This window comes from Phoxinus phoxinus (genome assembly GCF_949152265.1).
Source record: "Phoxinus phoxinus genome assembly, chromosome: 22".
NCBI classification, from domain to species: Eukaryota; Metazoa; Chordata; class Actinopteri; order Cypriniformes; family Leuciscidae; genus Phoxinus; species Phoxinus phoxinus.
In genome coordinates, this window is record NC_136897.1 from 17,231,331 (window position 1) to 17,244,442 (window position 13,112).

At 36.9% G+C, this 13,112-nt stretch overlaps 1 protein-coding gene across 1 annotated transcript; it reads left to right on the plus strand.

Annotated features, from left to right (window-relative positions):
* Window positions 1–3,959: 3,959 nt before the first annotated feature.
* Window positions 3,960–12,814, plus strand: LOC306990499 (uncharacterized protein). Its single transcript, XM_079597419.1, has 5 exons — window positions 3,960–4,265; window positions 4,575–5,029; window positions 5,543–5,607; window positions 7,212–9,808; window positions 12,174–12,814. The coding sequence occupies exons 1-5, from the start codon at window positions 4,085–4,087 to the stop codon at window positions 12,194–12,196; spliced, it is 3,321 nt and encodes a 1,106-aa protein (XP_079453545.1). The 5' UTR covers window positions 3,960–4,084; the 3' UTR covers window positions 12,197–12,814.
* The last annotated feature ends 298 nt before the right edge of the window (window positions 12,815–13,112 follow it).

A 13,112-nucleotide genomic window follows, 5' to 3' on the forward strand; every position in this document is an offset into this window, starting at 1 on the left:
GTGTTCCGAAGATGAACAAAGGTCTTAAGGGTTTTAGAATGACATGAAGGAGAAATTTCATTTTTGGGTGAACTTACCCTTTAACCTCGCTTTCAACTCATTCAGGGATAGATTGTTTCCATAAATCATATGTGCCCAATTAGCATGTATTCCACAACAGTATCAACCTCACAAGGAAAACTATCAATCATCTTCTTAAACTGTGGCAGTGCGACTGCGGCCTCTCATGGGTCATTTAAATAGACCAGACAAGCCGTTAACGATACATCACTTTCTAAGTGCACCATCATGGCGGCTGTCCATGTGGGAAGCTGGTGGAAACACCTCTCGACAAGAGCATCATAGAACAGCTGACAAACCCATTAAACCTCATAATATGCTGCATTGCCCTTCAAGAGACATCATGGAAAAAAGCACCTCTACATTTTCATGTCGTCTAGGCCTAGAACTGCTAAAAATGGATCACCTATGACCTCCCTATGAATTGCGTCAGTCAAGATTGGATATATTCTGTTTTTTCTTCTTCTTCACATAACAGGGTGTGTGTTCCTGTTGAATTCCATTTGATTGTCACCCACAGACCTACACTGATGCCTCAATGCCACGAACATCCAGGAATGCTTCTCAGAATAGCATCCTTTAAATACCGTTTCTCTGCCGTTTGTGGACCTAATATTAGTGTTTGGAATGCGAAATATAGATTTCAGACGTGCATATTTTTCATTCTCAGCCGTTAACGGCGATCATTCCATAGATGAATGCATGGAAATCGCCACGCTTTTCAATTCAAACATTTGTGATCATTACTTGTATATGACATCCATTCGAAAAGGTGGGGCAGGGATGGGACCGCGTTCAAATGTTCTCAGCGGAAACTATGTCGGCAATGGTCCTAATTTTGTTTGTCTTCCATGTCTGGATTCCAGTAGGGACGTTAAGGAAAGTTGAGCCCCGTCCCAGGCTTTATCTGCGAGTAAAAATATGGCCTACAAGCTTCTCTGCTCGTCCCTCACTGTTTATATCTGACTCTGGGCTCCGGTGACCTTCTCCCATGTCATCAGGAGCACAAATTTAGCGCTTGGGTTTCTGGAGCGACCAAATAGTTAGACAACATTGAAGACGGGGTGAGAATGCCCATGATGCAGATACGGTTACTCTTGCTTGAAGAGACATAAACGGAATAGCGTAAACATCCCAGTCACTGGAATGCAAATCTAGGAAAGTGGCACAGATACCAGGCATATCCCTGACTTCAATGACTTGATAAACAAAGACAGGTTCCAGTCAAGGCAGCTTCCCACATAAACATAACACAACCTTCCCACTCTCCGTGTTTGAAAGCATTAAGGCTTGTTTACGACAGAACTGTGCTTTAGGAGTCGCTGGTTAGTGGCATGTTGCTGAGTGTTTTTGTGGGGCGTTGGGATGACACAGAATGACAGTTATGTTGTAGTTGTACTGACATGTCTGTGGCATGTTCATGCCAGTACAGTGGCATCTGATGTGTCACTGGTTTTGTTGTTTTGTTTTTTTCAATCTTGTTTGTGTCACTGTGTTTTAAAAAACACATTCTGACTGATTTGCAATGCTGCACACATGATCAAAAACAATTTTATCCAGTGATTATTTTTAAGATTCATTTATTTAAGATACATTCTTAGCAGTTTTAGTAAATTTGTATATTGTGATTACAAGATTGATAGATTGTAAATTCATCCATTATGAAATATGCTATATAAATAAATTCCTCATATAGATTAAATATTTGTTTAAATAGTTAAGTATTATTTTTCTTTTTTCTTTTGTACTTTTGCATTTTCCTAGTGCATACATATTGTAATTTGTTCAATTTCTTCAGGTTTAATTTGTATATACTATTCAAAAGTTTGGGGTCGGTAAGATATTTTTATATTATTGTCACCAAGGCTGCATTTATTTGATCAAAAATACAGTAAAAAACAATTAATATTACAATTAAAAATAACTGTTTTCTATCTAAATATACAGTATTTAAAATTGTAATGTCAAAGCTGAATTTTCTGCATCATTACTCTAGTCTTCAGTGTCACATGGTCCTTCAGAAATCACGAATATGCTTGTATTTGCTGCTCAAGAAACATTTCTTATTATTGCCAATATTGAAACGGTTGTGCTTTTTAATATTTTTGTGGAAACTATGATACACAACCGTAACACTTCAGCAATTTTTGATTTACAAAAAAACTGAATTTATTTCAAATATAGCCTAATTTTTTGTTGCATTTTATGCATGTCTCTATTGTCACTTTTGATCAATTTACTGCACCCGTGCTGAATAAAAGTAATAGTTTCCTTTTATGATAAAAAAAAAATCATATTGACCCCAAACTCTTTGAACGATAGAATATTCAAGTAAAATAAATGATTGATTTGCTACATATAAGGTGTTTTATCTAAATGGCTCCAAATGGGCATTATATTTGATTCTTTGAGAAGAGCAACTGGTTACTTTTTTTATACTGAACAATACAAAATGGCAATTAGCAATAAAGTAATGTGTTTTGGCACTAATCTGAGGTGGTCTGAGGAGAGAGTTTGTGACCATAGTTGGAGAATAGTAGGCAGGTGGCCAGGCAAGGCCTGTCGTGAGGAAGAGTGGAGCTGACAGCTGGCCCTGTCAAACAATGACTTATTCTTCACAGCACTGTAAATCTGCTCTTAACCGCACACACACTCCAAGGGCCATGTGCGTTTGACCATATGTGTAATTATTCTCCTCTGATATTACTCTGTACCTTAATTTAAGCAACTTATTTTTACAGTCAACTTAAATGTTTAAGTCATTTCAACTTAAATTACAAACTATTTAGTTACAATAGTTACAATTAGTTGAATCTTGTATAACTTCTATAAAAAAGTTGAAAATTGCTTAACTTATTTTGATGAGTTAAAGCAATTCAAAAACATGTTATCATAACTTATTGATCTTATAATTTTTTGTTTAAGTTCAGTATCAATATTTCAGAGTATTTGAGGTTGGTTTCTAATATTTGATGCTGATGTTTTGTAAAGCTGATTCTAAAGACTTTTGAAAGCTATTTGAGGGATATATATATCCTCTTTTTTATTATTACAGCATTATAGTTTCTTATTCTTAACGTGTTCATAACAAATACCACCATTAAACACCCTTTGAAAAAAGGTTAAATGGGGTTATAGGGTTCTTTACGCAATAGAGTGCTGAAGGGATGACATATTTTTTTGGCCAAAACCCATCGTTCTGAAGTCAATGGGTTTTTTAAATGGGATGTTGGTTAAAAGCCTAAAGGTCTGTGGTGAACACTAACTCAAGATTTTATATTTTATGACACAAAATACACCTGTATACTTCACTATGTGATTTTATAAAGCTTGAAAAAGGCGGTGATGCTAAAACTAGGCGTTGTTGGGGACGTTAGAACCTTTTCTTCTAAGAGTTACTGTACATTGCTGTTTCCATGGTAACAGAAAGTGATCCTTATTTTTGGGAGAAAGAAGGATGTGAGTGTTATTTTGAAGGTAAAAGGATGTGAATTGAATTGAATTTGTTGAGGGGAGAAATTATGCAGCACATTAGTTCCTCAAATCTTGAAATCTTGAATCAAACAACTTAGGGAGATGTCCACTGTTATCTTATGATTTGATGTATAGTTTGTAATAAACAAAACATTTTTTAACACAGATGAACAGTCGTTTGAGGTAAAACACTGTTGTTTAATCTGGTTTAAAACATCTCTAAATTATTTAACATTCCAGTCAGATATTTAAACTTTTATGGGCATCATATTGCATTATAAAGCTGTAATAAAATGCTAAAATTAAACCGTTGAAATTTGCCTTTAGCAACTGTCAAATAATGATTTTATTTTTAATTATAAAATTTATTTTTTTGGTAAGGATAAGAAAAATTTGGTTTTTATATCCGCTCATCCAGACCGGCAGGTGACGCTGATTATCATCGAGCTCAGCAGGATGACCGCAAACAAAACAACAGACGAGAAATATCTGTTATGAATGTGGAAATAAAAGCTCGATAGAGATTTCAGTGATATTTTATGAACACACAATGTCCAAACTGCAGATTTTAAGCATTGTTCTGACAGAGCGATTAACTTTAGCTGCGCAGGAGATATTCAAGGCTGTGGAAGACATATTTTCAGAGTATAATGAGGAGATGTGTCGCTCCAGACAGGAGATTGAGCAGCTCAAGAGGAGACTGCAGCAGGCAGGAGTTCAGATGGACTCTGGTTAGTCAATTCACCTTAAATCTGACTCTCATACTTATTTCTTTCATGTTATGGTTTTTATGAATACGAAATCTCGATAGTTAAAGTCTTTAATTCCTTTACCATAGCCATTTAAGTCAACCATGATCCAAAATAGTAGGTTTTATATTTCTGACATTAGCAGTAATTTAGATTTTTTATTATGAATTGTTCTTTGTTATTCACGTATCGTTTTTACTAATGTACTCATGGCACACTGTACACATGTCATGATCTCCCATTTAGGATTTTTAAGAACTAAAGTATGTTTATTTTGTTTATTCATCATAGAATTGCAGCCCAGCTCCTCTGAGACTCGCACTCAGTTATACACCCAGGCATTTTCAGACGAATGGAGATCTGAACATGACTTGAAGGATACAGAAATGCATATTATGAAGCTAGAGGTTTATACACAGCAAGAGGAGAATGAAGTGCAAATACCTGTGTGCCACGGATCAGCATCTTTATCACCATGTATGGACAGTTACCATGACCAGATGCCCAGCAAAGACACTGAACCCCAAATGATGGACAGCAGCGAGAATACTTTTCCATTTATTAATCAAGCACCGCAAATTAAGAATGAACCTGAGACTAATACTGAAACAGGAACAGGAACCACCTGTCAGGCACAACAGTACATTATAAGACACATCTTGGATGATTCAGGGGCCAGTGATGCATCCAGTGATGTCTGCAAAATCAAAGTTGGCTCCCCCATACATAAGACACAAACATTTAACGTAAGTCTGTGTGTATGCAAAACAAACAAAACTATGGAAGATTGTTTCCGACACCGTTTTAATATATATTTATATAAAAGAGGTAATTGTGACTTTTTGTCTCACAATTCAGACTTTTTTTCGCACGTTTAAATCTAGCAATTTAAACTTCAGAGAAAAAAAGCCAGAATTGCAAGATATAAACTATTGGAATTCTGACTTTTTCCTCTGAATTGTGAGATATAAACTCGCAAGTAAATGGCGATTTTATCTCAAAGTTCTTGCAATTCTGAATTTATATCTCACAATTCTGAGTTAATAACTTGCAATCTCACAATTCAGGAAAAAAAAGATGAGTCACAATTGCAAGAAGAAAGAGTCTGATTTGTGAGATAAAAACTCCCAATTACCTTTTTTATTTTTAATTATATGGCTTAAACAAGCTTGAATAGAAAAGTGGAGGACTGTTATTTTTATTGAATTGTAAGACACTTAGCTATAAATGTGAGTTGATGGATGTCGTTGTTTTTACAGCTGCCCCTCAGAAATCAAGAGATGTTGACACAGCATAGGATGGAGCTGGCTCAGATAAGAGAGAGGTACTTGAATTAATTCTTTACTGTTTCATCTGTGCTGATTTGATTTGACTTATTCTAGTGAAGTGTGCACAAATCCTTTGCCTGTCATACATGTAATTTTCTAATAATGCTCAAATGTGACACTCCATTTTCAGCTCTAAACCAAATTTGTATGTAAATTGTAAATACAAACAAATTTCTTAAATATGACTTTCTTGTTTTAGGCTGTCTACAATCATTGTTATACAAACTAAAAAACAGTAAAACAGTGTCTCCAAAAATGAAACATCCTGGTCAACCACACCACATTCATGTTTACTGTTACTTAAATGTTGCTGTCCTGTATCTACCGTTAGTTGCTAATTTCAATCGATGACTCTACTGTTGCACATGAGTCAAAATCTGCTAAGGGTTAATAATAGTACAACAGTTAGCCTAGTCTTTTAACTATTATTTACAGCAGGATCTGCATTTTCATGTTTTTTTGTTTTAAGAGACCATAAAACAACTTTGTGCATCAAAAACTCTGAACTTGAAAAATGAGCCAAACATGTAATTTTTTTAAGCCACGAAATAAACTTCATTCTGTAAAATAAGTATAATGAGCTATGCAAAAAAAAAAAAAAAAAAAACATTTCTAACATCTTATAACGTTTTATAATTACCCCAAAATCAAACATAGTTCACCCCTCACATACGTTTTCACATCCGTCAAAAACTTAGGCTGGTTGTCGGTTGGAATATTAGAACATAACACACTCATGGCCATCGGTCAATTCACTGAATATTTACCGGCTAAGAAATAAAAAAATTATTACCTTGCAATCCATCTGTTTTTAAATTTCAAAAAACATTGATGTCTCAATTAAAAAATAACGTGGACAATACACGGTAGTATTTATGAGAAGCAGAGGTGTCCTGGTAGTACACATATTTTCTGGAAAATTGCTTTCCGAGAAGAGGGAGAAAATGCCGGCCTGAGCGGCTTCAACATGCTGTCTGTCAGAGACGAAAATGTAGATAATATATAACGCACATGAGTATAAATTAGTTTTTTACTCACTGAAATTGAATCCGAATGATCAGGGAACTGAGTGTAATACTTAACACTGCATGCTAAAGAGAATAAATGCCAATCCAATTGAAAAACTTCAACAGATTAGTAAACATCGTTCAACATGTTGGTTCCTGATGTAAACAGGAAGTTGAAACGTTCTATTTTGACGGACATTTATTATGCAAAAACTACTCATTCTGATTCTGACCGACCCTTTTTTTTATAATTCAGTAATCTTGAGATGAGTCCCTGTAGTCGTTCAATTTGACACTCAGATGCTGATGTTTATATATATATATACATACACACACACACACACACACACACACACACACACACACACACACACACACACACACACACACACTACCTGGACCTCTGCTTCTCATCAATTCTACAGTGTATTGTGCACGATATTTTTTGACAGACATCAATGTTGTGATATATATATATATATATATATATATATATATATATATATTATGTATATTCTCTATATTTTACCTTTTTAAAACTCCCTCCACCGTTTGAATAAATCAACTAAATGGTGTAAAAATTTTCATTTCAGAATGTCTTTGACAATCCAGCTCCGTAACTCTGGGTGTAAAAGTAATGAAAGTCAACCGTTTGTCTGTCAGGATGATGTGTCAAAATATGACAAGTGGAGAGCCAAAAATGCGAGATACAGTCAGGCCTGGAGGGATCGTTTGAAAAAAGATCCTGTAAAATTTGCTGAGTTCAAAGCTTTGGAAGCTGCAAGAGCAAAGGAGTATAGAAGAAAGAGGGCTGCTACTTCTATAGAAATTGATAAGGAAAATAATCGTGAGCGACAGAGAAGATTCAGAGCCAAAAAGAAGTCAGAGTGTACAAGAACAGATGAAAAACAGTGTAAAACTGATGAAGAGCCTCCACCACCTAAGAAAAGAGAAGTCTTTACAAGAAACGAGAGGATGAAGAAACGAGAGTATGATAGGATAAAGAAAAGAGAGGAGAGGCTGCGGATGGGAGAACTGAAGAAAAGACTAATTCGTGAAAGAGATGCGTCCCGAAAGAGGGAAAAAAGAAACAAGACAAAAAAGCGAACTGACACTCCACAAACAAATGTTGGCTCTCCACGTTGTACAGCTGGATCTACAGGCTTTAGAACTAAATCGGCAAAACAAATGGCAGTGTCACGGATGTGCAAAGAAATTCCGGCTGATGCAGAAAAGTTTGCGGACATTGTAATGGACTTCATCCATCATTGTACTCCTCGTAAACAAGCAGCTTTAAAAGCCAGAGGTCTGAAAACAGCTTGTCGACGAATAGATTATGATGAGCCATCTCAAGAAAAACTTCGATCCACGATTGAAGCTCTAAAGAAGAAGAGGGATGCTGCATCCTTGAGGAAGAGGCGCCTGATTGTCACTAGTTTAATGGTTGCCAAAAAGTACAGAATGCAACATATTGTAGCAAGGCGCTTTAACCTCCGTCCAGCAAATCTCACCAATTTACCAAATTCCTCATCCAATGAAGGTTTACATAAAAAACTCAAGTCTGATGCCACTTGCATGGATGTTGTGAACAATTTAACCGCTTTCTATCGTAATCCTAAGGTAGCACGAGAACTTCCTTACATGAGGACTGTAAAGAAACAAGAACAAAGATTCCTCATGGAGATCTCTCTACAGGAAGCCTATGAACTTTGGAAGCTGGAAAATCCAGAAAAGAATGTTGTGTCCTTTCCGGTTTTCTCATGGCTTCGACCTTCATGTGTTCTTCTTCAGCGTCGGACAGACAGAAACCAGTGTCTCTGTGAATATTGTACTGGAGTTTTACTGAAGCTTCAGAGCCTGAACAGAATTCTCACTGCTACTAACAATGCAGAGTGTATTAAACTCAAGATCAAAAACAAATATGAACTTCTCAGTTTTTCTCTATGTCCCAAAAGTGGCAACAGCAAGTACCATAATCTAAAGTGCATTAACAGAACCTGCTCTGACTGTGGTGTATCACTACTCAAGGAAAAGTTCAAAATGGTAGTAGATTCGTATGGCAAACAAGAAGTGTCCTGGCAAAATTGGGAGAGTAAGGCTTTTAACCACGATGGTAAACAAAAGACCAAGAAGTTTCAATCAAATAAGTGTGGCACATTCAAGACAATGTTTGATGAGTTATTGCACGAAACAGACTTTTTGGCTAAACATCTGTTTACAGCCAACTGGCAGCACGAACAGTTTTCACTTATCCGGGAAAAGTTGCCCAACACCTGGTCTCTGTTCATCATGGATTTTGCCGAAAATTACTTGTGCATATCCCAAGACGAAATACAGCCGGCACATTGGTCCACACAGCAGATAACCGTTCACCCAATTATTTGTTACTACAAGTGTCCCACAGAGGGTCATGAATACACCATCCAGGAAGCCTTGGTTTTTGTCTCTGATGACCTCAACCATGATACCAATGCCGTTCACCACTTCGAAACTCTGGCTATAAAGCATCTAAAAGAAAAGCGAGGACTGAAGTTAGAGCATGTAGTTGAATTCACAAATGGTTGTGGCGCAGAATACAAGTCAATGGTGGCATTTGCTGACATTAGCAACTCCAAGGCTTCACATGGTTTGTCTGTTGAAAGATGTTACTTTGGATCCCACCACAGCAAGGGGCCCAGTGATGGTGTCTCTGGGTTTGTAAAATCATCTGTTCAACGTGCTGTCCAGTCACATAGGATCACTATCAAAAATGCAGAGGAGATGTATAATTTCTGCAATCTAAATTTGACAAAAGATGGCTGTGATAGGCAACTCCGTACATTTTACCTGGTTAAACGAGGTGAAATTCAGCGTGACCGTCCTATAACACAAGTGAAGTCTGCCTATCCTGGAACTCGTGTTCTCCATTCTGTACGTTGTGTTTCTACTGGGGTTCTGGATACTCGTGCGTATTCATGCTTCTGTGATGGCTGTATGAATGTTGATGATGGAAGCCAGTGTTACAACTCCAATGATGTCTTTCCCTGGCAACGACGTACCTTGAACATAGATGCTGAAATAGTTGATTTATACCAGCCTGTGACTGAAGATGAGAACACCGTACCTGATAATTCTGCTACAAGTACAAGTGAATTTGACCAACATCCCGGTGAACAAATAGAAGATCTCTGGATGAAACTTACTAACGCAGGTAAGGGCTCCATTTGATTATAACTCCAACTTAGACATACAATGTATTCTTGACAATTACCTTTTGCATATTTACCCTGAACGGGCTGTAGCCCCTATTGGAATTGTAAGTTTATTTTATTAACCCCCCATAATTAGAAAAAATTGACTTACTACACCTGATTCCTCTTATCATGCTGATCACAGTCAATATCTTTTGTTTCCACTGTCAAAAGTTGGGAATGGTACCAAAATGCCAAACCGTACCGTACCACTTTTTGGGTACCCTTCCGTTGGGGTACCTAGCACAGTGGTACGGTACTAAAGGGTGGAGCTAGTCTCGCTGCAGAACGTTTATTGGTTGACAGAGAATCGTCCCTCGCGTGTGCTACAAGGGGAATGACAACATTTAAGTGCCATTTTTTTAATATACAATTGAAATATAATACTACTGTTATTGTGTCACGAAATGTAGTTTTAAGAGTTTTTCAGGCGAGAATGTAGTTGTTTAAAGCTCAAATCTGTGGTTTATTTATAAAGATTTATGAAAATTTGATCCAGGTTATGAGATTCATTCCAGGCGATCACCGGGCGCTCGGCGCTCATGTTCCCCTCCTGGAACAGCCTTTCCTCGGCTAGTCGTTCTGACGTTTGCTGCTGACTCTGACGTCTCTGTAGTGGTTAAACATGAGATATAATTCGTCTTGTGTAGACCTACCGGCGATCTTTGGTCTCGTGAATCTATAATTCGTTCCCTGGCCAATCGTTTTGGCTGAGGGCTAAGTGAAGTTTCATATATTTAGGCTATTTAACTTTACCGTTGTGACGTTAGACCAGAACGCTGAATTTGTATTTTTGACTGAATTGTTTGCTTTATTTCTTATTGTATCGCTTCTTGTACTGTTTACTTATACTTTTTTAATGGCTATTATTGATAAAACTGAAATTTAACAAAAATAGATTGGGTTGAGTTTTGTCAATTTTTTATTTTATTACAAGATTATTACTGTAATGTTGTTTATTGCAACATTTGTACAAATGCACATATTGCCTGGAATAACAGGGATGTGTTTTATAGTTCGTTTAGTTATAAATAGGCTAACGTTATACATGCTGTGAATATAATCAATACGCATTGCCTGAACCACATTTGTGTGCCTAATGTTTAAAATGTATTTAAATGAAAACAAAAAGAGGCAGAGTGGTGTTTTATAACACATTTCGTTTTATGTACATATAACCGGAGTAGCAGAGCGAGCTGAGTGACGCTTTCAAGAACGTGCTGTTCTCCTGAGTCATTCTCCTGAGTTGGACTTGGCAAGTCCAAACTTTGCGTACTTGGTATTGAGAAACGCCTAATGTCGGCGCTTGTCTTCTTGTGACAAACATGTCGAGAAGCAAGAACAAGTCCATTGTTTACTATCGCTTTTTTCTTCACGCGAAAATGACGTTGATCACTTCTTTCCGGCAAACACCACGCCTATCAAGTAAGAGCACTGTTGGCGGTGGAAACGCTAGCCGGATCATGGTTTACCAACCCGAACCGTAGTGTACTGTACCGTACCGTACCCCTCAGTGGAAACGAGCCATAAGACTCTGCCCATTACAGTAGTATCCATTTTGAAAAGTACAGTATTAAGTTTTTTCGCTACTCCTTCAAATTTTGTCCAATTCTTACAAAAATTGGCTTAGATGATCTTTAGACTGAGCTGCACCGAAATGACTGAACATATTTGTTTTATTCATCTTATTCAAAAGTTATGATTTTGCGAACTTTACGAGATCGACCCAAAATTGGTTCAGAAGCTGTATCTCGGCCAAACTTTGATCAATTGAAACGAAAATTTGTAGGCTTTATCGGAACCATGATCTGAGGGTCCATGCCAAATTTGGTAACAGCGCCGCCTACAGGTCATGAGATCTGAAAAAGGGTTATTTTTGCTAATAACTTTTGTTATTTAGTTGAGGCCATCGATGTACTGTTGTCACCATTGGCATCTAAAAGCCGGGGGGACACTTAATGACTGTAAGGCCGATTATGAATGTAATTTGATACTTACGACTGATCATGCCCAAACGTGCCAAGTCGGAGACTGTTGCGTTCAGTCAGTGTTTAAAATCTGCTCCAGTCATTGGAAACAGTAAGTATGTTCAGTCTTAGAATGTTTCAGCTAGTGGTTAAGTGGGTCCCGGCATTAGACGATTTAACATGAAGCATACTTTATGAATTCAGAGCCAGGTATCACTATTAATTGCACTGTTTAATGTATGGAAGACAATGGGCTGGGAACTTAAGAATTTTATTGGAACGGTGCCCAGGTAAAAAAAAAAAAAAAAAAAAAAAGGCACTTAGTTAAGCAATATTATTTATTATTGTGTAATTTCAGGATTTGCTGATGGAATTTCTTAGGGATGTCCACCTAAGTGGTGCTTGGGCAGAGTTCTTGAACCACCAACTGACAGAGGAGTCCGGATGAAGATTGAGCAGCGTGGAGTCAGCAATTTGTTTTCCTGGCCCAAGACTCCTGATGTTAAAATTAGTGGATACAGTCCACATATTTCATGGACCTGTGAACTTGATTGGACATATCCATTCTCTGTTGATGAAGAGGAGTTTAAAAACAGACAATTAAAAAAAAAAAAGAATGCATTTTTGTTGATATCAAGCATAATTGTAATGTGGAGTGTATACTGTCTCAATAGTTATTCGTGTTGAGTTTAATGTTACATTTAATTACCCTTTGTCTGAGAGAGGTACTTACTTGAATTAATTCTTTAGTGTTTCATCTGTGCTGATTTGATTTGACTTATTGTAGTTGAATGAAGTGTGCACAAATCCTTTGCCTGTCATACATGTAAGATGCTAATAATGCTCAAATGTGACACTCCCTTTGTCAGCTCTAAACTGAGTTGTGTAAATACAAACAAATGAAATATGACTTTCTTTTTTAGGCTGTGCTTTTACAGTCAGTGTTATACTAATAATAAAGTTATACTTTATTTTCAAATAAAACTTAAGTGGCTGGTGAAGGGTTTTTGATGCTTTTGATCTGTTCTCATCTTGGGTGATTCTCACATACACATCAGAACATATTCTGGTCAACCACACCAAAGTCATGTATTACTTAAATAAGGCTGTACTGTAACTACTATAACCATTAGTTGCTAATTTCAGTCGGTTACTCTTTTTGTTGCACATATTTCTCAGAACCGCAGAGTTAGACAGTTTTAATTTGCAATGTGAACTTCCCGTTAAAGCATAATCGATATCAATACTTCTGCCAAAACAGTTTTTGGAAAGCCAAGGCTGCATTTGTTAAATTAAA